Source organism: Cygnus atratus, chromosome 13 (assembly GCF_013377495.2).
Source record: "Cygnus atratus isolate AKBS03 ecotype Queensland, Australia chromosome 13, CAtr_DNAZoo_HiC_assembly, whole genome shotgun sequence".
Lineage (NCBI taxonomy): Eukaryota > Metazoa > Chordata > Aves > Anseriformes > Anatidae > Cygnus > Cygnus atratus.
This window is the reverse complement of record NC_066374.1, coordinates 19,732,753-19,760,562: the sequence shown is the minus strand read 5'-3', so window position 1 is coordinate 19,760,562 and position 27,810 is coordinate 19,732,753. Positions and strand designations below refer to the sequence as shown.

Here is a 27,810-nt window from a genome sequence, read left to right as displayed (position 1 = left end):
CGTGACGCGCCGCCATGCCGTTGGCCGCCCCGCCGCGCCGCGCCGGTTTGAACGCAACGGCCCCGGCCGCCGCCATCTCAGCGGGGCCGGCGCCCTCCCGCCTGGGCTCCGCCATCCCGGGCCGCTCCCCGCCTCGCCTCGCCTCGCCTCGCCGAGATGGTGCGGGAGGAGGAGAAGGGCATCCCCGTGCGGGTGGCGCTGCGCTGCCGGCCCCTGGTGCCGAAGGAGACGAGCGAGGGCTGCCAGAGCTGCCTGTCCTTCGTGCCCGGCGAGCCGCAGGTGGTGGTGGGCAGCGACAAGGCCTTCACGTACGACTACGTGTTCGACCCGGCCGTGGAGCAGGAGGAGGTCTTCAACACCGCCGTCGCCCCCCTCATACGGGGCATCTTCAAAGGTCGGTGCCAGCCGGAGCCGGGAGGAGGCCCCGTGTGGTGCTCCGTCCTCATAAAGCGTCTCTTGGGGCTCTAAAGAAGCTAAAAGGTCAAGGCTAAAAGATCCAGGGTCTAAAGGATCCGGGAGCTAGGCTAAAAGATCCAGGATCTAAAACATCCAGGATCTAAGCTAAAACATCCAGGATCTAAGCTAAAAGATCCATCCAGAAGCCAGGCTAAAAGATTCAGGTTCTAAAAGATCCAGAGGCTGATCTAAAAGATCCAGAAGCTAGGCTAAAAAATCCAAGAAATAAAAGGTCCAGGAGTTAAGCTAAAAGGTCCAGAAACTAGAGCAAAACGCCCAATCTTGCCTGTATACAGCCACCTGAACTCCGTACTGCCATCAACATGAGCTGTCTGTGCTCACTGGATTATTTTTGTACCTGAATACATATTTTTATAAAGCAAGAGGATTTCATTAAGAATAATGTTGTGGTTTAATAAGCATCCTGTACCAGCAGCTGTTACTGTTGCTGGAGTGCAGCTGGAATGACAGAAAATTTACATTGTGTTTCTCCAATTGCTCTGTTGCTTTACTACAGTTAGTCTGCCCAAAAAAAAAAACAAAACGCAACTGGAATACTAATTGTATCTATGTTTTTTATTTTTTATTTCTTTTTCCTTGATGTTGCTAACTGTGACCAGTGTATAAAGGTTGTATAAACTGCCAGTGAGTGATAGGGCTTGTTTGGAAGGCTGCTTTTCCTGGAATGCTGCTTTGCTTCTCAGTTTCTTCTGGTTTCTCTTTGGCTCTCTGATTTGGGTGTTCTTTGTTCCCCTAGGGTATAATGCTACCGTCCTAGCCTATGGACAGACAGGATCTGGAAAGACATATTCTATGGGAGGTGCCTACACTGCCAGTCAAGAGCACGAGCCAAGCGTGGGGGTCATCCCTCGCGTAATCAAGCTGCTATTTCAGGAGAAGGAGCAGAGGCAGGACTGGGAATTTGTCCTCAAAGTCTCCTATTTGGAGGTAAACATCGTTTTGGTTTTCAGACTGTTACAAGTTTATAAGCTGCAGGTAAAGTGAGCTTTAATGAGGCCACCTCCTTCAAGTAATAGGTACTTAGGAAATCAAAACCTAAGACTATATAAAGTCTTGTCAGAAACAGGATTCTGGGTCCTAGGCATCTTTCTCTAAAGGTAAGATGGGTACGGCATCATGTGAAATTATCCCTGATTTCAGGGTAGTTGCACATCATTTTTATGCGAGTTGTTCTCTTGAAAAGTTGCTGAATCTGAACTGCTGTTTTGATGCTTTCAGATCTACAATGAGGATATTCTAGACCTGCTCTGCCCATCAAGGGAACGGTCTTCTCAAATCAGTATACGGGAAGATCCTAAAGAAGGCATAAAGGTCTGTTAGAAAGGGGTCGGTAAGGGGGCAATATTGCTGGGGACAAATGTTTCGGTGAAACGACTGTCAGTCTACTTGAGCACTGCTTTATATTTGTACGTATGAAATCACAAAAACTGCTCCTTCCTCTCAAAATTGAGCTATCGATGATCTTTAAGTTTACTCCAAGTGTAACACTAATAGGGTTAGACACTCATGACAAAGTCACTTGAAAGTCATAATCTAACTTTTTGTTTGAAGGCTAATTTAGGTGAATACCTGAAAACGTTGTAATTCAGGTTCCTTCATCAAACTTCAAACCCTGTTGCAATTTTACTTGCTAAAGTCATGTGCAACAAAGGGATCCTGACAGAAGCTGTTCAAATGCTAAAGTTACTTTCTTAGCAATTTCGTATAGATGCATGTTTATAGTGTAGAGCAGGAAAAAACCTTGTGCTACTGCATGCTCTGTGTTCTTGATTTGTAGTTAAACCTATGTCCATCAGTTATGCTTCATTCATGTAGTTTGTTTGTAGTGGTGGGGAGGCTGTTGGTTGTCATACCCAGCAGGTAAGTGTACAAGACACCTGGAGCTTTGATCTGTCAGTATTTTGTGTGATCTTGTGCTGCTCACTGTCATCGCTAAAGAGCAGTGATGCAGCTCCTCCGTGAAGTGAGACTGTTGCTTCTGAGTGCGTGTGTACACAGACTTCACTTTGCTGTTGGCTAAGGCAGGAGATAACTTTCCTGATGTAGAAAGTCAAGAGTGAAGAAGAGAATAAATGATTCTTTCTTCTTGGATGTAGATTGTAGGATTGACAGAAAGAAATGTCGCCTGTGCACAAGATACTGTATCCTGCCTAGAGCAAGGGAACAATTCCAGAACAGTGGCTTCCACGGCAATGAACTCCCAGTCTTCCAGGTCCCATGCCATCTTCACCATTTGCATCGATCAGAAAAAGAAAAATGACAAGTAAGTGCTGCCACAGCTGCTCCTTGCAGCTGTTAGAGTCAGACTTGCTCAGGATTTCATTCTCTTGGATTAATGCAGCTGAGCTACTCTTGACGCACTACCTTTATTTAGTGGTTTCTGGTACCAGGTATTCTTTGAGAACTGGAGCTCAGCTGTAGTAACCACTAGACTGTTCCTTTCCTAACTTTGTATTTATTTGAGAGAGTAAAATAGTCTGTTTCTGCCATAGGAACAGCAGTTTTCACTCCAAGCTACACCTGGTTGATCTTGCCGGCTCTGAGAGACAAAAGAAGACCAAGGCTGAGGGAGACCGACTAAAAGAAGGTCTGTAGGAAAAGGACTGGTATAGCTTGAGTTTTCTTTTGAGCTCATAAATCAAGAAAAGCCATGTGGTTCTTTAATATTTAAAATTAGCACTTTTTTTAATTAAAAAAACCCTTGTTTTGTAAAAAGGGCAGGAACTGACCAATTCCTAGCCACTGAGGTAGCTCTACTCACTGTCATCTGTTTGTGTGCAGGTATCAACATTAACAGAGGTCTCCTCTGCCTGGGAAATGTAATTAGTGCTCTGGGTGATGAAAATAAAAAGGGTGGTTTTGTCCCCTACAGAGACTCAAAGTTAACAAGACTGCTGCAAGGTAAGAGACGGATCATGGCAAAGCCTAAATCTACCGATGCATTTTAAAAAACTATCAAAAAACCCAACAGCCATACAACTAGAGCCCAAAGTGGGAACTGCTGTTGACAGTGATTGCGTTTGTTGGTTTGGTTCCTGTTCTCACTGTTGCTAGACCTCTTCTGTACTCTTCTTTTTAGGTTACAAATGCTTTGAGACAGGGACTCTTGAGTCTTGCTCTTTCACAGTTACTCTGTGATGGGAGGAAACATGATAAATTCAGTGCATTTCTTCTGGTGGGGAGAAGGAGGAGGAGAATTTTAAATCTGGAAGCAGCAGAGATCTCTTGTTATGTCCTGTTTAAAACTACTTACTGGAGTTTTATCACTGCCAAAATGAAACTCATGCTGTCTGTGCCTTCAGTGTGCGCTTCAAATATTGGTGTGGTTTTTTTTTCCTCTTAATTTCTTCATGGTGCTTATTTTTAATAGTTGCTATGGTCTTTTAATACATATTATTCAAGACAACCTATAATATGGTGTAGCTAGAATAATGCAATTTACTGGGAATTTTTGGATAGTTGAGTGATTTTGTACAAAAAGATAGGCTTTTCCAGTATTTTTATATCAGAAAATATCTAATGCAAGGAAAGTGAATTATGCAGAGCTGGATGTGGGGTCTTCTCCTCTGGCTGAAAGCTTTAAGTAGCCAATATGCGTTAGTGTGAAACCGGAGGATAAGATGCTGTGCAGCTTGATGGTCTGAACAAATGTGCTAGTCAGTGCTTCTTTGGATTGGAGATCAGTGTGAATTGTGATGTCTGGATATCCATGGAGGTCTTGAGTAATACTGTGTGGGAGAAGGGAGGGGAAAAACCTGAAAGAACTATACTAGAAATTACTTATAGAAATTACAATAGTTACCAAAATTATTCAACAGGACAACGATATCCCTGGAGCATCCAATGTGAAAACATTGCTGCTCAGAGTTGAGGTAACTTTGGGACTCTGGTATTCAGAAAATGCTCCTGAGACCAAACTATACATAGATATAATCTAGCTGTAGCACGGAGATGTGCTATGCTGCCTTAAGTATCTTGATAGTGATGTCTGGCTAATTATTTTTGCTCTCTGTCGGAGCACTGACGGTGTCCTGTTTTCCTTCTCAGATTCTCTGGGTGGTAACAGCCACACTCTCATGATTGCCTGTGTTAGCCCAGCAGATTCCAATCTAGAAGAAACTCTAAATACTCTGCGTTACGCTGACAGGGCAAGAAAAATAAAAAACAAACCAATTGTCAACGTTGATCCCCAGGCGGCTGAGTTGCATCATCTAAAGCAGCAGGTACTGGACGCTTTCTTCATGTGGTAAGACCAGATTTAGCCTTGTGGTAATCAGCTCAGTGAACACCAAGCAAAGATACAGGACACCTACACAAAATACGGGGAAATATCCACTATGTGTTTCTCCATCTCTTGAGATGACTGTGTAAGTGCTGGACAGGGAATACGTGAATGCTTCTTGTAATTCTACAGCAACCGTTCCCTGTTACAGAAAAATCATATCATTAGTGTGATTTACATTGGCCTTCCACTGGACAAAACATTGCTTGCCTGTTAGCCTACAGGCAAAGATAGAAATACAGTGATGGTTGCCGTGCTGCCTTCACCTGCCTACATGCAGCAGAGTGGGAAGTGAAGAGCAGCTTGCGGTCAGCTTTGGAGGAGATAAATTGCATAAACTGGAATTGGTTAAATCCAAAGCTAGAAGCGCTAGAGGGCTTATCTACTAGAGATAGCTAAACCAGGCTCTCTGCACTTACTTGGCAGCAAGTATATGATACAGCTTTCTTTGCTCTCCATAGGAACAGTCCATAGTCTGGTTTGAAATTGAGCCAGTAAAGTGGTTTTGATTTTGCATGTGAGCATTTGCTAGAGTTTAGTGAACACTTATTAATGTACTGTGAACTCAAATCCTGCATTCAAGTAGCTTAGGAAGGTGAAGGATCTGACTCTGTCTCACATGAAATGCAGCAACAGAGCATTGGTCCAGCAGTGTGAGACCTTCCCTTTGACTCAGTGAGTTCTCTGGCACCCCGCACAGAATGGAATGTTAGCTGCCGGCAGGTGACTTAGCATGCTGAGCACGCTGTGACCTGAGTGCTCTTGGTGAAGAGAAGGTCGTTTTTTTTGTTGTTGTTGTTTGTTTGTTTTTTTGTGAACAAATTACTTCAGATACAGTAGAGACATGATCCCTTCCCACAGGAAGCAGTAAATAAATAGTAGCAGTAAATAAAATCTTGGAGCAGGTGACTCATTAAGACTAAGGTTCTGAATTGTGTTCTTTCAGCCATCTAGTTACTGTATGAGACAAACGTACAAGCAGTAACTGTTTGTGTTTATAGGTACAACAGCTACAGGTGTTGCTGCTGCAGGCCCATGGAGGGACCCTCCCAGTGTCTATCAAGTAAGCTTTGTAGATTATTCTCAATGTAGCTAATAGCCATCACACACCAGCAAAGGCTTTAGATCTCTTTTGCTCCAGATAGTACTGTAGAGTGAGGATAGAGCAAAATTATTGCTTTCTAAGAGGTTCTCAAGATTTTTTTCTCCTTCTGTACATTTCGTTTTACTAATTGAAATTCCATGCATGTATGGGTCATGTAGTTTTGTAGCAAACCCCTGAGGATTGCAGAAATCAATTGTAGGAAATAATTAGAATTCATTGCCTAGTTCCTTTTTTAAGTATGTGTTTCTCAATCTTTCCATCCCTCCTTTCTTTCTCACCCTTCTACCTCTAAATATTTGGCACCTCTAACTATTTGGCACCTCTATGTCCATCGATCTTAAAAGAACAAAGCAAATGGAAGAGTTTGAACTGTGTGGATGTTGTCTAAGGTTGTTTCAAAATCCATGTTAATGCAGTTTACAGGCTTAGCATTGGTTAAACAGCATTTTTAAAAAGGGGTCTGTTTTCTTTTCTTGCAAGTGTCTTCTTTCAGTATACTGTATTCTTCAGAGATTTTCAATTCAGATTAGACTTCCTCCAGTCTTTCTATTCATCAGCTACAACCTATATATACTGTAAGTTATTTAGGAAACTTGGAGGTAATTTCAATGCTATTACAAACCTCTGAAGTCATGCTCACAAGCAAACTGGTCCTTGATATTTCAGTAGTATGGCACCTTCAGAGAATCTGCAGTCCCTGATGGAGAAGAACCAGTCACTAATGGAGGAGAATGAAAAGCTGAGCAGAGGGCTGAGTGAAGCTGCTGGTCAGACAGCACAGATGTTGGAAAGGATCATTCTGGTAAGGCTCAATTACCTGAGAGGAGCCGTAAGTTGCATGACTTTCCCTCTTAGCTGAGGATTGATAGCAGCTCTTGTACTAATGGCATGCTAAGAGTGTATATTCCTGCCAAAACTGGTGTTAGGACTTCCAAGCTAGTGGAAGAAATTGTGGAAGACATTTTGGCGCATTGATTTGCAACAGGCTGACAGCATGTCTTTTGCTACAAATAAATTAGCTGTCTCTTACTTTTATCTGATGCTTCCTATAATTCAGTATAATTCTGGCTTCTCTTAGACAGAACAAGAAAATGAGAAGATGAATGCCAAACTAGAGCAACTTCAGCAACATGCTGTGTAAGTCTGTTTCTATACCCTTCTTGTGCTGAGGAAATGCCTTTCAGCATTAAATGTTCTTGTTGGGATAAACTGGATACTGTCTACCTCCGTTTGTACAACCAGAACTCATTTGTATGTTCTGTGGGGAAGTTTATTTTATTGTTACGTGTGACACAAACCTGCCACACAAGACTCACGGACTTATTCCTACGTCTGCATTGCAGATGCAAGCTTGATCTCCAGAAGCTGGTAGAGACTGTGGAAGATGAGGAACTAAAAGAAAATGTAGAGGTGATTCGCAATCTGCAGGAAGTGTTGGTTCAGTTGCAGCAGGTAAAACTGAATTTGAGGAGATAAGAGTGTGTGCCAAATGAGTTTACTAATGGAATTCAGTGCTCTTATGCTGATGTGCTGAGCAGTGGATTTCACTCAGCAGAAGCCTTCTTTAAGGAGCCCAGGAATTAGAAGTATTAAGTGATTCTTAACATCCACTTCCAAACAAGCTGCACTTTTAATGCAACAGAAAGGCTACTTGTGGCTGCACGTGTTGGTGGGATGGCAGGGGGATCGAGGGAGAGAAGAGTCTCCATAAAATAATCTGATGGTTGGAAAGTAGTGTGGATTTACAATCCAAAGAGTGGAAGCTGAGTTAGAAACTTGGTAGTTTTAATGAGCAACCCTAATTACAGAAACATGGAATTGTTGCATAGAAGTTACCAAGTCTTTGTCTGATTGGGAACTTCTCTGTTCCACCTCACTAGACGTTTCCCCCCCTTCCCCAGATTCCTAACTCTTATGAGGAGCTGGCTGCCAATGCTGGAGTCTGGAGAAGACTAGAAAGAATGTCTTGTCCAGGCAGTCTGGGAGGAGTCTGTTCACTGTACAAAGGAAGTCAATGATATCCTCTTTTCAGGGACAGCTTTCTGGACGGAGAATAACCTATGTTGTCATTATAGACCAACAGGCTGCTATTTAACTTCATATTTTCTACCTTTATACCAATATATTTTTTTCCTCTATCCCATATAGAGTGAAAGCGCTGCCACAGTGGAAGCTGTTGCAGAGATGGCAAGCTCTGAACAGGATGCTATAACTGTAAGTGAAGGGAGTCCTTAGTCTGCAGTGCAAACCCAACCAGGGCGTCTTTATCCCATTACTCCTCTTTTATTTATGTCTATGCTGTTTTTTTTTTTAATTCAAGTGACTGGTAAATAATACATCACATTTGTATGTGCTGCTTTTCTACACCCTTGTTTGCTCAGTTAGTTCAAGATCAAAAACCTGTGCTCATTTCTGAATATCTTTTTTTTTTTTAATGTAAAAATTAATCCGAAGTGTTCTGCGGAAACTAATCACATAGTCAAAGAGCTTTAGATTGGCCTCTGCAGCTCATTGCTGTGTCTCCTACAGAAAGCAGAAATGGGACAGGATACCAAGAGATCTTCAGATGACTTCAGCACGCAACATGCCCTCCGTCAAGCACAGATGTCCAAAGAGCTGATTGAACTGAATAAAGCCCTGGCTCTGAAAGAAGCACTTGCCAAAAAAATGACACAGAACGATAGTCAGTTGGAGCCTATTCAGTCCCAGTACCAGGTAAACTCTTACAGATCCTTACAAGAGCTATTTCTTGAAGTTTCTTTTTCCCCAATTCATGGATTCACTTTATGTTGAGGAAGGGAGAAGATCTGTCCTTTCACGAGCATGTTGTTGGGTCTTTTTCCTTAAGTTATGGTCACTGCCCCTTTGGGCATGGGTGAGAAGTTGAGTACAGGTGTCAGCAGAGAATGAGGAGAAACCATGTCTGATTATCTACATATTGTCCTACCAGCTGAAGATGGTCTGTTCCCTGAAATAAGTTATTGGCCATTGCCTGTTCTTTGTGAAATGGGTTTCTCAACTTTTTACTCAGAGATTTACTTGGCCGCACTGAGCCAAAATGCAGGTACTTCATTGTTAAATTTCATAGTGCAGCCAGCTGATCTGGCTTCCCTTATTCACCGGTTGTGATGGGATCTCTCGTCTCTCAAATTGTTTGTTTGTAACATTTCGTTCAGATTAGAATGGTTCTATGGACTGTGATTTCAGTGTATTGAGGACTAACCCTTTTGACACGTGCTGTTTTTAAAAAATGTCTTACAACCTCTTGGAAAGAAACATGGTTCTGTAAGGTCTTCCGTCTTAAAGCTTTGTCTCTGAGGTCGGGGTTTTGAGGTTTTTCCTGTGAGGCTTACTACTCCTGTCCTTTCTAGACTAACATCAAGGATCTGGAATTAGAAGTCAGCAATTTGCAAAAAGAAAAGGAGGAGCTGATCCTTGCTCTGCACATGGCAAAGAAGGATGTCAACCAAGCCAAGTAAGACTGACTACACAAGCTGCATGGCTTATAGCACTGAAAATTGTGTTAATGCACCTGAAAAAATTCACTGTCTTGGCCTTACTTCAGCTATGTGGAAAAGCTCTTATTTTGGTGTAAGCACAGGATTAAGAACAGTGCACCACTGATCCATGGTAGTGCGACATACCAGGGAATACTTGTATAGACTGTAGATGTCTTTGGTAGAGTGTGCTCTGAGGCTTTGAAGGAGTTGGTGCTTAACTTTAAAAGAATAATTGGTGTTGGAAACTTACCTTAAACTAACATTAAAATCTGTGTTTGTTATTAGAGTTCAGAGAAGCAGCTACACAGTTCTTGCATACACGTTAAAAAGCAAGCAAAACAAACAAAGAAAAAAACGCAAATGTATGTATCAGGGGAGTTATCCTGCCCACCATTCTTTTCTGTGGAATTGAAAAGAAGGTCTTTATAATTCAGTTGTGAGGTGGGAAACTGGAGAGGTAGATAGAATATGAAGAAAAAACGGATTCATCTAATGTGGACAACTCAGGCCCTTGGTGCCCTAGCATCTCTTCTGGTAGCACTGTAGTGATCTTTTTGTTGTGAGTCCTGACTGTGAACAGTACTGGTTTTTGTAACAAGACGAGGGGTCAGCACAAGATTTTTCTGTGCTTCAACTCCTTAGTGCTGAGTCACTTGTAAGTAACTGGCCTTTTGTCCGAGACATTCTTAGTTTACAGAAGACCGTTCCCCCGCCACCTGGTAAGTAGTCTTTGAACCGTGAGGTATGGTAGGCATTCTGGGCCTAATCTTCCCTTTCACATGCCATGCGAGTTGTATGAATTGCAAAGAAGCCTGAAAGGATCAGTGGGAAAGATGATACAGAATGGCTTCCTTTTTCATAAGGTATCTCTGAAGTTGGAGAACACTTGTTTGAGAGTAACAGTAATTAGGGGCCTGTTCTCAAAGTGTGGTTTCTTTACAGGCTGAGCGAACGGCGTCGGAAAAGACTTCAGGAGTTGGAAGGGCAAATTAATGAGCTGAAGAAAAAGCTGAATGAACAATCAAAGCTCTTAAAGCTGAAGGAATCTACGGAACGCACTGTCTCCAAACTGAACCAGGAGATCAGGGTAACTAACCCTAGCAGTTCTCAGGCTTACCCCAGTGTAGCCAAAGCAGTTTCCAGGCAGAAGATATTCACAATTTCTGTTTATTATGCTGAGGACACCAGTCTTTTGGTGAGAGGCTTTTGGCTACGTGACCGTCATTGCTAGTGTGATGCAGTAGGCAGATGATTACTGTGACTTGGAGGAAAAGAAGTCTGAAGTGTCTTCTGACTATCCTGATAATTTGTTGCCTTTGTCAAGTCACTTCACTTGGAGTCCCATGAGTGCATCATGCGTATGTGTGTTTTCCTTTTTAGTGCTTTGCAAGCGTCCTTAGGCGTATACTCCAAGGGGGCAGCATATTGTGGTACTTCCTGTCCACCACCACCCCTTACACCCATATCCACAAACCCACAGCAGGGAAATGTAGGTCGAAACTACCCAGGGTCAAAGCATTGGACAATTTTTCCATCCATTTCTATATTCCAGGAAATGAAAACCCAGAGGGTACAGTTGATGCGCCAGATGAAGGATGATGCTGAAAAATTTAGGCAGTGGAAACAACAGAAGGACAAGGAAGTGATCCAGCTGAAAGAACGGGTGAGCAAACAATAAGCCCCCAAACAGTACCTCCCTCTTCAGAGTGAAACAAATCATTAATGTCTTTGCTGCAAGGCTTTGTTTAATTTGCAAGCATCTGGGAAAACATCTGGGGAACGCTTTGAAGATAACAAAACGTTAGCTCATACGGTTACCACCTTTCGCCACTTGTAAAAGGACTTGCTTATGTCTGGAGCACTTAGAACTATCGATAGTCATCATCATTCAACTCTAAAATAGAAGCCAAAAATATTTAATATTTTTAAGAATTTTAAGTTGTAGGGTTGGGTCACAAAATGGGAGGTATTCAAAAAGGAATACTGAATCTCCAGGTAAACAGTGAGTTAATTAAATAAACAGTGAGTTAATTAAATACATCTGGCTTGTAGCATTCATGTGTAATGTCGAACATACATCTGTACATCTTGATTTCTGATCTCACAGGAATTCTTGCTGTAAAAATCTTACTCTTCAGTATTTTGGGATGCTACATTTTAAGCTCATGATTTGTAGTCTCTTACAACCTTCCTAAACCTTTTTTGGTGGAGCCTCTTTAGTCATTTTAAGCCTAAGAGCCAGTTGTTCCCAATGGCACTGCATGGCTTAAGCTTGTAATGATCAGTGAAATCATTGTCACGAAGCTCTTATTGTTCTGTAATGCATCTCTTTTGTTTCAAGAAGTGTGAAACTGGCCATAGGTATTAAGGTGTGACACGTAATTTTCCATCCGACATGTTTCTATGCAGGATCGCAAGAGGCAGTACGAGCTACTTAAGCTTGAACGAGACTTTCAGAAGCAGGCCAATGTCCTTCGGCGCAAAACAGAAGAGGTAGGGAGTCAATACCTGCTGCAAACTCCTGACCGGTTCCTAAATGTCTGCAAAATGTGGTTGGAGGTTGCAATCTGAATACTTCATGTTTTCAGTCAATAGATATTGGGTGAAGTAACTACTGTACCATTTTTTGCGTAAACTATCTTGCAGGCTGCAGCTGCGAACAAGCGCCTAAAAGATGCTTTGCAGAAACAACGGGAGGCTGCGGATAAACGGAAGGAGAGTCAAAATCGGGGAATGGAAGGAGTTGCTGCACGAGTAAAGGTGTGTACCAACTTTTTGTGCATCCCAATAAGCAGTAGGCAAACTTAGCTTTGTTAACTCATGAGGTGCTGCTGGGGTTGATGGCTGGAGAGCAAGGGGTTGGAACATGGAGTTACTTATTAAGGGAAGCAACTTGATTATGCAGTTCAGCTGTGAAGGCATTGCAGAGAAGGAGCCGGTCCTTAAGCTGAGACCGCAGTGAACCACTGTACTGTTTTTCCTGCAGGGCTGGCTGGCAAATGAAGTAGAGGTTCTCGTTAGTACTGAAGAGGCTCGACGGCACCTTGCAGACCTTCTGGAGGACAGAAAGATTTTGGCACAGGAGCTCCTTCAGCTTAAAGAGAAAAAAGACTCTGGGGAAAACCCACCTCCAAAGCTCCGGGTAAGAGGGAAATGCCATGTTACCTATCCCACATTTTTGTGGGATTGCTTGGCAAGTACTGTACCTTACTCTTACTCCTATTTGACCCCTTCCCTCAGAAGGGAGGTAGTGATGGTTCCTTTTCTGGAAGAAAGGATTTAATGTTTTTGCTGTCCTGTGATATGTCAGGGAAGAGCTGCTTAAGTAACCTGTTACTTAATGCAATGAATCTGATGGATGTGAGTGGGTCACAGCTGTTACCAAAGACTATTGGGAAGGAACAATGGGATTTAAACTGAAGAAATACTTGAAGGCTTTTCTAATACTACTACTACTTTTTGCTGAAATGTCTATAAATGAAAGATTGGCTCACATGCATTGCTTCAGATATTGCTCACTTCTGTCTATTGCTGTAATTCTGTAGAGGCGCACCTACTCCATCACAGATTTGCAGGCATCAGAGGCAGACCTTTCTCTATCAAAGCAGATAGAAAGCCTGGAAACTGAGATGGAGCTCAGGTAAGATATTACTATAAAGCTGATTTGCAGAGCTTGCACCTTAAACTGTTGGCTTTTTTTAACCTTGTCTTTATCTGTAGCTGTACTGTGAAACAGAAGAGAAATTGAAATAATTCATTCAATGACAATGAAAATTATAAAATAAGACCATATGGTTTTCCTGGTTTTATTTATTTATTTTTTAATGCAGCGATTTAAGGACACAACTCAGTCACTAAAATTGTTTTATTCTTAGCTGTTTACAAGCATTTGTGAGTGAGGGAAACACCTCTTCTAACTGGAGGCGTGGAGGGGAGGAGAGACTGATGTAGTGTGACAGCTGGAGTCTACATTTCTAAGCAGTCACAGTATTAACTTGAACTATTTTGTCTAATATTCTGATAACAAAAGTTTTAGCCCAAGTTCTCTCCTGTGTTGTGACTTCAAATATGTGTATCCTTCCAAAGGAGTGCCCAGATAGCAGACCTACAGCAGAAACTGTTAGATGCAGACAATGGAGATCGCGTGAAACAGCGTTGGGACAATATTGCAACAATTCTCGAGGCTAAATGTGCTTTGAAGTATCTCCTTGCAGAGGTAAACTGAGTCTACCTATTTTAAAACTTTAATTTTTAGTAATGAAGTCTGCTTAGCCAGGAATAAAAGAAGTGAATAATAGGCTGACAGCAGAGATGATGAATTCAAGTGAAGTGTTTTTCTGAATGAGGTTTATTTCCCTCACGACTGCTGATTAAAATATTCTTCTCTACTGCAGATCGTTTTGGGGAGTGAAATTGGAAAAGATCAGGGAAGAGGGAAACAGCATAGACATGGGTCTGGAGGTGCCAGTTAAAGCTCTGCTTGCAGAATGCTTACATGATAAGAGTAAAAGGGAAGAGAGAAATTTCAGAAGTAGAAGATAAGAGGATAAGGTACCTAAAAAATAATTCCTGAATAGATAGGCAATCTGCAGGAAAAAACAGGGCAGTACTCTGAGATCAGAATGGATGTTGGGAGGGGAGAAGATCGAACAAGATTGTCATTCAGTTGATTCGGCATTGGTCCAATTCTTACTCTCTTCTACTGCCCATCACGTGGCAGTCCCTGGCACCTGGAGACTAATGGAAGAGAATAATGGAAATGATATGGAAGAGCATTTGTTCGGGAGGGGGTCGTGCCTTCCCCCATGTGCTCAGATTTAACATGCTGCAGGAAAGGAAATTAGGAACTGTTAACAAGGTCTCCTGCTATCTGTTTTGCACTTCCATACTGGCTGTCAGGTGTCTAGCTCTGGATGTCGCACTTATTCCCCTTGTTGAAGTGGCTGTTCCACTTCTTAGGGTGGTTGGCAGTTAAGCAGAAGTGCTACACCTTCAGACTGCGTTATTTCTGTCCCAGTGCATGCTACGAAATGTGGAACCAAGCAGTCACCTTGCTTCTGTCTTTCAGCTGGTCTCCTCCAAAGTGCAGGAAAGCAAGCTGGAGAGCAGCCTTCAGCAGAGTAAAGCTAGCTGTTCAGACATGCAGAAGATGCTGATTGAAGAGCGAAACCACATAACAGAAATGGAGGCTGAATTCCAAAATCGGCTTTTGGTACAGGAACAACAACACCAGGAGAAGGTAAAATAGGGGAGCTCTCAAGATTTCTGTCACTTGCGTCTTAGAACTCTGATTCCCAGATTTGCTCATAGATAAAGGCAGTGGAGACATCCTGAAACTGATCTGTTGCTTTGTGATTGATGGAGATTTGTTGGACTCTTGCAGGATAGGTAACAAAAGGAAAGAAATCTCCCTATTCATCTTCTGTCCCTTGCAAGCTATCTTATTCAGTAACTTTTACCAGTGTTTTAAGTGTGAATGTTACATCTCAGCATAAGATAACTTTGAAAGGAGATCAGGGCAAAATAATGCTAGAAATAGCAGAAAGCATCTTCTTTCTGAAACTGTCTAGGCCTTTCATGTCTCAGCTGCCAGATATCTCTTTAGGAGTTCACACCTCTTCGTCTGTTATATTAACTTGCTTTTAGGTTCTGTACCTGCTTAGCCAATTTCAGCAAAAAGAAGCAGCAGAGAAGAAACTGGAAGATTCGTTAAATGAGCAGGAGAAACAGCTGCAAGAGCGACTTAAGTTTCAGGTAATGTCTGGATGTGTGTTTTTTTTTTTTTCCAGAGGCTACTTGTTATGGGCGCATGTTAATTGGAATAGTCGCTTTACAGTGAGGAACATGTAGAGGAGTTTGAGGGCATTTCCATTTGTAGCTAAGATTAATACATTTACAGTTATTTAATGGAAGAAGAGACATTCTTATTTGAGCCTGAAGAGCAACTGTTCTCCGAGACCTACAGAATCTGACTGGCTCACGTGGACTTCTATGCTCAGGATACCTTTAGTTAAGATGGTCAACATGTTATTACTAATCTTTTGCTGAGCACAGCTCCACTGTGATATTGGTGGTAGAATAGCTTTAGCTAGACCATATTAGCATGGTACACTACCTTGTCTTGTCACTTCCTGCAGAAGGGCATATTCAGTGATGCATTAGGGTAACATCCATCCTAGGTGCACCTAATTTGCCAGTAAGCCTTGGAAATAGAGGAGATTTTAGATCCTAAGTTGTCAGCACAACTGAAAGGATCCAATATTATGCATAAAACTGGGTAGTAGCACTAATGATTCTCCTGATCTAGAAGTCAGACCTGATGTCTTATTGTAAAATATAGAGAAACCCCTCTGATGTTACAAGAAAGATCCAAACATAAAAACCTGTCCCAAACTACTACTTGTCCTACCCCCACGTAAGCCTATAGACTTCATTTTGTATTGTGAACAGGAGGAAGAGCTGGAGAAAATGAGGGAGATCTGCGAGAAGAACCAAGAACTTCTCCAGGAAAATGACACTCTTAAACAGGTAGAGATCTGTACAGACATAAGTCACATGGGAGCATCTTGGCAGTTGGGTTAGTATGCTTCACAAAGCTAACTTTTGTCCCTCCTAACAGAAATTGCTGCTTCTCCAAGTTGCCAGTGGACAGAAGCTCCGTCGCATTCAGCAAGGGCCGCCCGAGTCTCCAGATTCTCCTTTTGATTACATTCCACCCAAAGTACAGTTGCTGCATACCAATGTTCATTCTTGTATTGTACCTAGGTTCTTTCTGAATGTTAATGCTGGCCACTAATAATCTTGGTATCTTTCACCCATGTTGCTTTTTACAAAGCATCTTGTTATGCTTATTGTAGTAGGCCTGTTCTCTACATCAGATGGTCCCTAAGGTTTCTGTTTTCAAAATAATTCTGAAAGCAGTTTGCATTTTTTTCCATCTTAAAAAAAACAACAGAACAAAACTCAACAATGATAAAAAAAGCCACATTTTCTCAGTTTAATTATGTCTGACTCTGCATGCTTCTTAGTAATGCAGGTGTTTTCTCTGTAGCATTTCTAGTCTTTGAATCCTGGAGCAAGGTACCTGTTATAGCACACTTAATCATGGCTCTGCAAAAGATCCAAAGCTTAGTGCTGAGAAGAATAAATGATATGTGTTATAGTCTTGGCAAAATAGTTTTATACTAATTTTTCAAGGATTTGTCAACTATATTTTTATGGACTCTAGTACTTTAAACTGACTGCTTAATTGAACTTTTAATCCTTGCCAGTTTGATCATTTGTCTCTTCCCTTCCCTAATCTTCTTGGCCGTCTGAGAGGAACAGGGTTATGGTGGTGGGACTCTAAAGTGCCTTAATAAAATGTAAATCCACTATTGTTTCTTCTGGGGCCTCAATCCTTGTAATTTCTCTGTGTATAGCCAAAGACCCGCCGGCAAACAGTAACAAAACCCCGCGCACCAACCCCAGAAATGGATGTAGAAGAGCTTTTTTCTGACTCTGCGGAGTCTGGAGAGGAGAAGGAGGATGCAGAATGGGTTCCAATAAAAGCAGTCAAAGGAGCAAAGAAGAGCATCATGGGGGTAAGATCTAGTTACTCTGTCACTTTACTAAAAAGGGAATCACCTGCATCCCTGAGCATCTAGCATGTGTACAGCACAACAGTGAGATTGCAGCATCTCCACCAACTGTTTAATATAATGGTATTATTATAATAGAACTGCTGGTATTGGTTATTTATGATCTTCAGACAGAGCAAACGTTGTCTATAGACAACAACACCTGCCTAAATAGAAGATAACTTGTCCAATGAAAAAAACTACCATGAGCGAAACACGTTCTCTTTTACTTCTGGGTGTGCAACTGACCTAGATGTTTTAGACAGCAGCAGAATATTGAGCCTTAGCAGCTCCTTTGTTCCTTCTTGGAGCCTCTTTTAGCGGGGAAAAAGGGATGGTCTGTCATGTATCTCTATATACTGTTCCCACAGTGGTGTGCTGTGGCTCCTTAGTCCTATTGACAGAAGCTTCAGCTTCTGTATTCTGTTTCCATCAGCCTGCTGGGCTTTGAAGCTTCAGCTTCCTGCTCAGTTAATTCCTCACAGTGTGGAAGAGGTGACTCGATGACTTGATCTTGCTGAACGTAAGTCACTCTGAACCAATGGACATCTCTGGGTTTGAACTGCTATAAAGCTGGACCTCCATCATGAGATGTCTTAGTACCCTTTTACAAAGGGTAAATCAGTGCATGTTTTACTATCGTGTGACTGACAATGTCAGCTGTTCCTACAGAAAAGCTTAGGAATTTGAAGGGCTAGCTTTAGTTTCTTTCACTGGTGCTTGTCACCCTGATGAATTCTGAATTTACTCCGAGTGGTTTGGGTTTTGGTGCGTCCTTTTCTTCCACCTTGCAGGAAGGAGGGTGTGCGTTTGGCACCTGGCTCTTCTACGTTCATGCACATAGCCCTGTGGAACTCCAGTGCAAGTTGTTTCTCAGTTCTGAACTGTAGCTTGGGGCATCTGGGCCATGCAGTCTGCTGTTGCTGCATGTATCCAGACTAGCAAAGAAAGTACCTCCTCTGATCCATGAAATAGCTCAATTGGGTCATCTCCATCTAGATGGAGGACCCTAGGTACGTTGATGGTGTTTTTCCTAGTGCTTAAATGTTAGCTTGTTCAACTGGCACTGAAACTAGGTTCCTTTCGGATAACTTGAAGTCAGGCACTGGGTAATCAAAGATTCTTATTTTGGGGATACTGAAGCAAGAGATGGCTCTGTAGGTGGAAAGATCTTACTGCTTTTCCTGAGATGTGGGACTAGCAATGAAATAAAAGGTTCGTGATAGCTTGGAATAGTACTGTCCTTCAGGCTGCTTCAAGCATTGACAACTATAGCAATCTACATGAAGTCTATAAAACGCCAAAGCTCTTTCTGCACAGAACTCTTCTCTTGCTTAGTGCTCCTGCAAGGGCCGATGTGGAAACAAACAGTGTGGCTGCAGGAGGCACAAGGTGGGCTGCACTGGAGGCTGTAACTGTGACTCAACAAAATGCAGAAATAGAGACCCTGGCTTTCCGGTGAGTAGCGCTTGTAACCCAACATCCAGACTCCACAGTATGTTTAAGCAGGTTTGGATGAATGGATAATCAGTTACAGTGCTGGCATACATGCAGGGTTTGTCAAGCTAAAGCGAACACACCTCTCTGAAACCTTTGTAAATGTCACTGTAATTCACTGTTTTATCCACGGTAATCGAGTCCAAAGTTTTCTACTGCAGTGCCAGGCTCTCACGCTAAAGTAAAGAAATTTGGGCAACGTCCAAAGCCACATATATTCACCTAGTGCTAGTTGTTAGCCACCAATCTGAAAACAAGCAATTTGTCCTTTGTTAATCCCACTCAGTAAATAAAACTTGTATGTTGTCATTAAGTATGAAAGCTTAATCTATTTAAATATTTATATTTGTTCCTTTTTTTTAAAGGAGTAGAAGGGATAATTAAGGGAGGTCGGTTGTAGCATCAGGGTGGTTCGTGAACAACTGATATTCATTAGACCTCTTGCCTGAAATGTATGCTGTATTCTTGGATCTTAAAGATTTGAAGCAGAAACCTCCATAGTAATTCTTTAATTATTTGCTATTTCATGAAAGTGGTTGCCTGACAGAGGCACTTAGCATCCTGAAACATGAATTACTTTGGAACTAGAGAGAGAGTGGCTTAGAGATCCTTAGAATTTCTTCAGCTGTTGGTGGGAAAAGAGGGGCTAGATATTTTAAAAGTGCTTCAAAAGAACTCTGTCCTTCAGGATGCCACGGTGTGTGAGGACCAAACAAGGGACTCTGAAGGTTCCTTCAAACTAGAAGACCCTACTGAAGTGACTGCAGGAGAGACCTTCTTTCAGCCTGTGTGTATCACCCCAACTACAAAGGTACTTGCTAAAGCCTTTTATTATTAAAAAACAAACAAAACATCATGGTACATACACGTTCAGAACCACTCGGTATGTTTAGTGATTGGATTTAAAGGGTGGTGGTTAACCAAGAAAATAAACTGTGCTAGACAACTCTGAACAGAATACAGCTGTTAAGTCAGCTTGTATTTCAGTTTTGAGTCTGCTAAATTCCGAAGTTTTCATACTAAAACTGCCACGTAGGCTTTCTGTGAAAGGAATTGGAGCCAACATGCTGACTTCACCCATATTGACTCTTGTATTGCCGTACAGTCCTGCTGCACCTCCCAGCAGTGAAAAGAGACTGGGAATTGAGGAACTAGGATAAAATAATATCCACATCCAAGCTGGTCTTATGCCAGTGTGTAGTCTGACTTGGCAGATGGAGTTTTGCCTCAGGTAAACTGAATGACTTCCCTCATACGTACCCTCTGCACACTATTCCTAATGCTGTCTCATCCTGCCCAGCCCATGACAGGCCTTCAGAATTTTGACACGAGTCAAGAAATGTAGCAATTCTTGACGCTGGCCAGACAACTTCTGTATGCACTGTCTCCATGCTCCAGTGCAAGCTGTTTGGCTTCAGGGTGGTGACCAATTCCGAAATTGTCTTCCTCACTTTCCTGATAGGTTCTGAAAGATATCACAGACCAAGAAGTGTTCATGAAGAAGCCCAGCACTGCTGCTTCTGTGCTTGTGATGGATGAGGAGTCCCAAGAGAACCAGCTGCCGTTTGTGAAGAGAAAGAAGAGAATGCTAAGTAGCAACACCAGCTTTTTCTCAGGTTGTACCCCTATCAAAGAGGAAGCTGACTGAGCCACGACTGACAACTGGGTCATGCTGCACTTCTTTACACCACAGATGAGGGTGACTTTTTTTAAAGGAAAAATAGTGTTGGGAACTCTTGCTGCAGTGTAGACTTGTCCATTGTCCGGCCTGACAGCTGCAGGCAGCACCAAGGGAGTTGAACACTAGTTCTTGCTAGATTGTGTCAATTCTTTGTAAATATTTGTATGTGTGGGGCTTGGGCAGATGTCTTCTAGGAGGATGATGGTGAGACTTTCCTCTTTGGAATTTCTGGAGTGAGTGCAGATGATTTATCCAGGTTGTTCATTACAGCTGCCTTCCTCACCCTGAGCTGTGAATGTGTCGGGTACAGATAATACATGATCTTGAAAGAACTTTGCATTTGCACTGGAAACCTTGGCTCTGTCTCTTCCAATACAATATGAGGAACTGTTCTAAACTGCCATGTGGGATCCGCTGGTGCTTGATTCTGAGGAGGCACTGTCTGCAGTCTTAAACTAGCTAGCAGATATGAAATGCCAGTGTTCTTGTACCATTTAGGGCACTGGTCTATTCTTGTTTGATGAAGTTAGAAACTTGCTAGCCCTCTGTGGACGTTTTAGTAATTTTAATTTGTTTTTGTAGCTTTAATAAAGGAAATACTTTGGAAAAAAAAAAGGCCAAACAAAAAAAAAAATGACCCTGTCTTTCTTTATTGCCTGCGTGGTTCTTGGTACCCACTCCAGGATCTCTGTGATTAGTATCTCTTATTAAAATTGGTTTCAGAACTATTTTGTTGGTTGCTGTGTTCAGCTTTAGAATTTTTCTGTTATATCTTAGAAAGTAGGCAGCCCGATTTGTGTAATGCTTTCTTTTCCTTTACAGCATGAAGAAAAGTGAAACTGTTTGCCTTTTCCTATGCTAATTTCCTTTTCTCCAGTGGAAGCATTGGAGAGAATTGGTAATATTGGAGAGAATTACCATTGGTAATGGTAACAACTGAGCTCTACCCCGTGTCTTGTGGATGAGTGGTGCATTAGCACTGTACCTTCCTGGAGCTTTGTGTGCTTTAGGTTTATTTTTTGGGCTTGGTGCTGTATTAACCATGGCTAGGTGGCTTCTCGTCCGGTGCAAGCTGAGCAGGCTTCTCAGCCCAGGAGCTGTTCAGACATGCCTTTAATAAACATCTGTGGGGAAGAGGAAGGTTTCTCCTAAACGAGGTTAGTATCACGGTGAGTGAGCGCCATGCCTCTCCCTTTGCTGTAGCTGTTGATGACGGGTCAGGGCAGAGCTGGGCCCTGTGCAGGCCCTGGTGTGTTTGCAGCACGAGCGGGGTGATGCAGGCCCTGCAAGTGTTCTGGTGGTAAAGCTGTGCTCAGGCTCGGGCTGTAGGTAAGTGCTGTCTGTGAAAACTGCCTGCATGTGGCCTGCTCACCAGAGAGCTGTTAGGTGACATCTCTGCTAGACTCTTTACTTTCCAGGTAAAAAGTCCTGGATAGTTCAAGATGCTTGTTTCAAAGTGGTTTAAACAAGCTTATAAGTTGTGAGCCCTTGCAAGAGGGGAAAGGTGCTCATCTCACCCCACAAGCCACCTTCCCATCCTTGATGCAGGGATGTCAAGTGACTGACTGGCTCAGAGCTGGAACAAAGACGGGACAAAGGAAACATCTGTGCAGGTAAAGCACGGTACCAACTGCCTGTGGCTTCAGTAGACTTGTCCTGCCTGTCAGAGTAGTGCACCGCTCCCCCCGCGTGCTTGTGGGCTGTGTGTGCAGGGGGCCTGGGGGGTGGCTGAGGTCCCTCTCCTGCCCCAGCCCCTGCAGCTCTGTGGGGGCACTGCTCGCCTGGAGGGCACACGGGGCAGGGCTGTGCTTGGGGTGTTCCCCGGGGACCCCGGTGCAGCCCTGCTGGGTGTGTGTGTGTCAGCTTTGTAGGTACAAGCACAGCTGTAACTAGACACGGGTACCTGGGTATGCAGCTGGGGTGGGGGGCGGAACTAATATACATTTATGCTTATAATTTACATTATATTATTATTTTAATTATTATATTATACATTTATATCTGCATATAAAAGCATAGGTGTCTGTGAGAGAGTGTGAACATATATGAGCATTACTATAAATATTAATATAACAATACGTATTACATTATACTATATATAGTATTGTATACTATATATAATATCTAAAATATTTTAATGTTATATATAATTCCGTATATCAAATAGTATTGTAATATATATTCTATATGCTATATAGATTGTGAATATATACTATATTATATAATATAAAAGGGTGCCTGTGCATAGGTGTGAGAGAGTATAAAACTATATATATATATATATATATATATATATAAAAATATGTCTAAGTATATTAAAAAGGTAGCTGTATGTGTATGTAGGAGAATATAATTTTATTTATATGTATGTGTTTTAGAGTGCTTCACTTTTAGCTATGAATGGGTGTCTGAGAGTGACTATGGCTCTATATCCTGTAGTCTATCACACATTAAAAGGTATAAATAAATATATAAAAAAGATGTCACGGTAACGAGAATCTACACGTGTAAGTATGTGAGTAGGTGTCTGTGAGAGTGTATGTTTTTTATCAAATATAAATTTATTACATGTGTAATATACAGGTTATATATATGTATGTTAAATATATGAAGAAGTGTCAGAGTAAAACTACAAGTAGATATATAAATATGCATATTACACAGATAAAAGAAAGAAAAGGGTGAGTGAGTGTGTGAAGAAAGCATGAGTCTAAATATGTATGTATATAAAAGGAGCTTTGTGAGAGAGGTGCTTCGCATACAGGTACTCAGAGAATCTAATTTTATACATGTATGTATTACAATACATGCAAGACTGAGACAGTTGTGGGCATGGCTGAGTATACGTGTATATATATAATTATATACATAGAGACATACAATTGATGTACAGCTAATACATTGTATGTTATACGTTATATTGTAGGTATGAAAAATGGTGTATGAGACTGCAGAGTATAAAAATACGTATGCGTGTGAAGAAAACCAGGTGAGTGTTTTAAAATATATATACATTATATACTATACATATGTATTACACAATATATAGTTATAGAATATAATATGCACAATATGTAATATATAATTCATAACACAATGAAGTATTATGTAGTGTGCTATATATTATTATTTTATACTAATATAAAGATGAAAGGGTGTCTGAGACTGGGTGTGTATATGGAATATAAATGCATGCCTATAAAAGGTGACTGCATTAGTGAGTGTGGAATAAAGCTACAGCTGTAGTTGTGTAAAATAGGTGTAAATGAACAGCATAGATGAGTTAGTTATATTAAGTAGGTGTGTATGAGAATATATATCTACAGATACATAAAATATATTACTTTATTCGTATACACTTCTCATAAGAATATATTGCATATATTTATAATGCATATATTTATTATATTACATATATTCATCATGTCATGTTACATGCTGTATGTTGTATACCTTTATAAAAAGGGAGTATGAGATTGTGTATAAATACAGATTATGTACATGTGAGATGTCTGCATGTGTGTGTATAATACGACGTGTATATACATACATATTTCAACGTGTATATACATACATATTTCTAATATATTTATAAGGTGCCTGAGAATGTGCTTATGTGCCTGTATAAGTAAATATTCCCTCTTGTGTGTGTAACACAAATGTACGCGCACATCTAAATTGGGGTGGGAGTCTGAAACACTTTTTTCTTCAATCCTTCTATAAAGTTGAAAACTAACCCATGTACTCTTCCTTTTTCCACAGTGAAAAGAAAGCTTTATTCAGCACTTCTTCAAGCAAAAACGACTGAAAAATCATGCCAGGATTATGAAGGATACATTCAGCAGCCTCAAAAGCTGTAAGGAGTTAGGCGGTGGTAAGGGGTGTGGGGGGGGTTGTCCTTCACTTATGAAAAAGTAGTGCTGTAAAGAGTTAGCATTCTTTTTTTTGTATCCTTTTAAACACCAGTACATTCAGTTACTTGTGACCTTTTAAGGGTCTTATTAGGAAAACTGGTTTTGCATTTGCAACCCAATCAGAATTCTCACACCAGCTCTTCAAGCCCAAGTCATGTCAAGAAAAGAGGCATTACCAATTAAAGCATTTACCAAGAGACATCATTACAAAAGCACACCACTTTATTATTTAATATATATAAAAACAATTAAATTTGTTCTTCATTTTTTGTTTAGCACAGCATACCTGGGATCTCAATGCACAACAGAAGCATCTTCAAGTACCTGAAGCACCAAATCAGACACCTGAAGTCAAGTTCAGAACAATTTGCCCTTCACCGGATCCCCCTTCATGCCACGATGACAGTGAGTTTACTCAATTCACATGTAAAAATGGAAGCTTAACCAAATGACATCTGACAGAGAGAAAACTCTTTGGAAATAAATAAAAAAAAAAGTTGGGGTGGGCTTTTACCTCTTCCACTAACTTCAGGTAGGGTTCTGGGTATTTTAGTAGGTGTTAAGGCCAACAGCTTTCATGTATTAATGAATACAGGTGATCAGGCTAAGTATTCTCCAGACAAATCCTCCTTACTTCTCCATCTGTATTTCTATTGTTAAGAGACCATCGACAACTGCACGTGGAGAATAATGCATACAACTAAAAGCCAGAAGCTGTAAGTGTGTTTTAGGGGAAAAAAAGAAAGTAGCCCTAGATGCTTCCCTCCTGGCACGGAACTTTTATTTTTTTTACTTGAAATTTAGCATCTATGTCACATTCTACACTACCTAGTGTTTCCTAAAGATTAGTTTTATTTGGCACAGAAGAGTACTACAAGCAACTGCCTCGCCAGTCTGCAGAACCACGGACTCTTCTGTTCGAAGTAAGGCAACAGAAGAGAGGTGAGGACTGCACGCCCGTCTAACAGCGACCAGTGCTCAGCCCTGCTGTTGAGGTTCAAAAGCCATTAAAGACCAGAAGAAAAGATTACTTGCTTTTTAGTCTTTCCACAGGACGATGATCTCTCTCTCCCTCGTGCATGCTATACCCAACTGCATACTACCAGATTATTTACAAGCTATCACACACTTTACAACACGCTCCGAAATAAACCCTATCAGACTCAATATGAATCACTGAAGAACAGGAGGGGACGGGACAGTCTCTTCACAAATTATCATAGTCATCATCATCTTCATGCTTCCTCTTCAGGGTATTTGTTTCATTAGATGTATTCTGCGATGATACCATGTTTGTAGTAATAAGAATGTTCTTTGGTCCAATTAATGAAGGATTAATTAGGACATTCTGAACTGTCGGTGTAGTTGGTGTGGCTGTGAATTAAAAATAAATAAATAAACAGCTTGAAAAATGATTTTCCTACACTGAAACCAAGCTTCCACTTTCCTAAATACTCTGCTAAAAACACAAGAAGCGGTGCTGATCTGAGAAGGCGGTGTTTTGCAGCGGGCATTTTACCTGCTTTGACCGTTGTCTGCGAAGACGGGATCTGCACGGTGAACCTCTGCCCAGTCAGCGACACTGGGGTGCCGACTTTTGTAGAAACAGATACTGTCTGTGCTGAAGGTGTACCTAAAATTTAGAACAGTTCAGTCAAAATAGAAGTAAAGAAAACACACACTTCTAAGTCTGCTTTCAGAATAGAACTTACTGTTTTCAAAGTAATCAGAACACAAAGGAGTTGTGTGAAAATATTCAGGAGTCAGCTTTTCAGGCAAAACTGCAAGTTTACCACAACCACTGACATTCAAGGCTAGCTACAAACGCACGCGTTAACAGGGAAGTGCTCACGCTCGGTCGCAGTTCTGTGAACTTTTAACAATGGGTTTTATCTACTGCTGTTTGTAGCTCTGTGTAGCACTTACATTGAAGAAAAAAACCTCATTTGTTTCTTGAAATCTCTTCACATATAGAAATTACCAGAAATACAGGACTAAAACCAGAGGCCAGTTACATAAACAAATACCAGATTACGATCATCTTTTTGAAATTAACTTACCCTGGTAGTTAAGGGGCCGAATGCCACCACGTTCAGGTGGCACCCAATACTATCAGTGCTTGAAGCAGGCTTTAAAAACATCCCCCAGGATTTTTTCCTTCATAAAATCAACATAAGAAACCCCCACTGATCTGTTTCTTACCTAAAGTAGGGGTGCTAGGCCTGCTGCTCACAGCACCGACGCTCAGGCGAGGGACTGTTATTCTTCCTGCAGAGGAAGACACCTGGCAAGCGAGAATATTTAGTTAACATCACATTAGAAAGTAACAGCGAGAATATTTAGTTAACATCACATTAGAAAGTAACAGTTCTTAACATGAAAGTTAGAAGTGGTTCCTCCCACAAGACCACAGACAGCCTATTTCACAGCAATAATCTGTTAGGTCACGATTTGTGTTTGAACATGACGTTCTCAAACTCTGTGGATACGAGCTGGAGAGCTTGTGGGCTTGTGGATCTATACTAACGCCTTACCTTCCTTTTGCCTTTTCCAAGCTGATGTATGACTTGAAGATTTTGCTTTAAGCCTAAGAAGACTCACAGATACACTTTTTATAGACTTTAAAGTTAAACAGCAGTAAGAATACTTGCAAATCCCTAGAGACAAAGGCCACTAACATAGTTTCAAGCCCTATTTGCACACACCTGTCCTTCTGAGGTGTGAAAAACCCAAGCCCGGTAGCTCTCCCGACACACAAGGCGCACGTTCGGTGCGCGCAGCCTTGCCGTCCCCTCACCTTCTTCTGCAGGGACTTAAGCCTGTAGTTGGGCGCTGTCAGGCAGTATCTGTCTGGCGGCAGCCTGGGCCCGGAGTACGGCTTTATCAGCGGCAGCGGCGTCTGGTTCTTCTGCCTGGCGATGTCTAGGAGGAACTGAGGGCGGGCGGTGAGCTCCGGGCTGCCGGCAGGGCCCCGCGCCGCGCCCGCCCGCCGCACTTACATCGCGGGGCGGCGGCGAGGTGAAGGACTGGTCGGTGCGGCACTGGATGGCCAGCCGCACGTCCTCGGCGTCCACGCTCGGCTTCTTGGCGTGGCTCGAGTACACCTTGGCGTCCTCCAGGATGGTGGTCACGTAGCCTGCGGGCACACGGCCGCTCGTTGCCGCCCCCCGGTCCCCGCCCGCCGCCCCCAGCCCCCCCCCCCGGCCCGGCCCCGCCGCTCACGGTACGCGAACTCCAGCATCTGGTTGATGACGCGCGGCTCGTACTCCGTGATGCCCATGTCCTTCAGGATCTGCGCCATCACCTGCGGGACAGAGGCACGGCTCGGCACGGCTCGGCACGGCCCTCAGCCCTCGGCCCGGCCCGGCCCCGCGGTACCTGCGCGTCTTTGGGCGCGCTCTTGGGAGACGCCATCTTGGCCGGCTCCATCGCTTCCACCGCCCCCGCCCGCCGCCCGCTTCCGGCCACGTGACCGGGGGCCGGCGGGAGTTGCCATGGAGACGCGGCCTGGCTGTGAGGCGCCCTTGGCGCTCGTTGCCACCCAGCCTTTTTTTATTTATTTATTTTTAAGTGGTGCGGAAATTAACTTTAGTTTTTAAATAACGATACCCGTGACAACAAAGTAATACACCAAAGCATGACCAGCTCAGGGAATTGCCCCCCAGGCTTCATTAACGCCCCCCTTCTGCCCGGCGATGAAGCAGCAGGGCTGTTACCTCACTCACAGCAACTTGT

General features: G+C 42.4%; 2 protein-coding genes and 1 long non-coding RNA gene across 4 annotated transcripts; 2 read left to right on the top strand and 1 right to left on the bottom strand.

Moving 5' to 3' along the window:
- The first annotated feature begins 22 nt into the window (after positions 1-22).
- Positions 23-20,882, top strand: KIF4A (kinesin family member 4A). The gene is made up of 29 exons (XM_035541796.2): positions 23-394; positions 1,214-1,404; positions 1,696-1,788; positions 2,574-2,740; positions 2,970-3,064; positions 3,259-3,378; positions 4,525-4,700; positions 5,761-5,822; positions 6,531-6,666; positions 6,943-7,001; positions 7,208-7,316; positions 8,013-8,078; positions 8,394-8,579; positions 9,236-9,339; positions 10,307-10,451; positions 10,917-11,027; positions 11,774-11,857; positions 12,011-12,124; positions 12,351-12,506; positions 12,910-13,004; positions 13,451-13,580; positions 14,433-14,603; positions 15,011-15,118; positions 15,815-15,892; positions 15,984-16,085; positions 16,786-16,947; positions 18,322-18,441; positions 19,169-19,291; positions 19,943-20,882. The coding sequence occupies exons 1-29, from the start codon at positions 157-159 to the stop codon at positions 20,126-20,128; spliced, it is 3,687 nt and encodes a 1,228-aa protein (XP_035397689.1). The 5' UTR covers positions 23-156; the 3' UTR covers positions 20,129-20,882.
- Positions 20,883-23,076: 2,194 nt separating this feature from the next.
- On the top strand, positions 23,077-24,480 carry LOC118245574 (uncharacterized). Its single transcript, XR_004777896.2, has 3 exons — positions 23,077-23,150; positions 23,924-24,017; positions 24,352-24,480. It is a non-coding gene; the product is annotated as an uncharacterized LOC118245574 (long non-coding RNA).
- Positions 24,280-27,810, bottom strand: TAF9B (TATA-box binding protein associated factor 9b). 2 transcript variants are annotated; one of them, XM_035541894.2, is made up of 7 exons: positions 27,792-27,810; positions 27,298-27,379; positions 27,075-27,211; positions 26,873-27,007; positions 26,278-26,359; positions 25,595-25,708; positions 24,280-25,449 (listed from the first exon to the last, which is right to left on the bottom strand). In XM_035541894.2, the coding sequence occupies exons 2-7, from the start codon at positions 27,374-27,376 to the stop codon at positions 25,283-25,285; spliced, it is 714 nt and encodes a 237-aa protein (XP_035397787.1). In that variant the 5' UTR covers positions 27,377-27,379; positions 27,792-27,810; the 3' UTR covers positions 24,280-25,282. The 2 variants fall into 2 exon arrangements, with proteins under 2 accessions (XP_035397787.1, XP_035397786.1); XM_035541893.1 differs by lacking the exon at positions 27,792-27,810 and adding an exon at positions 27,454-27,541.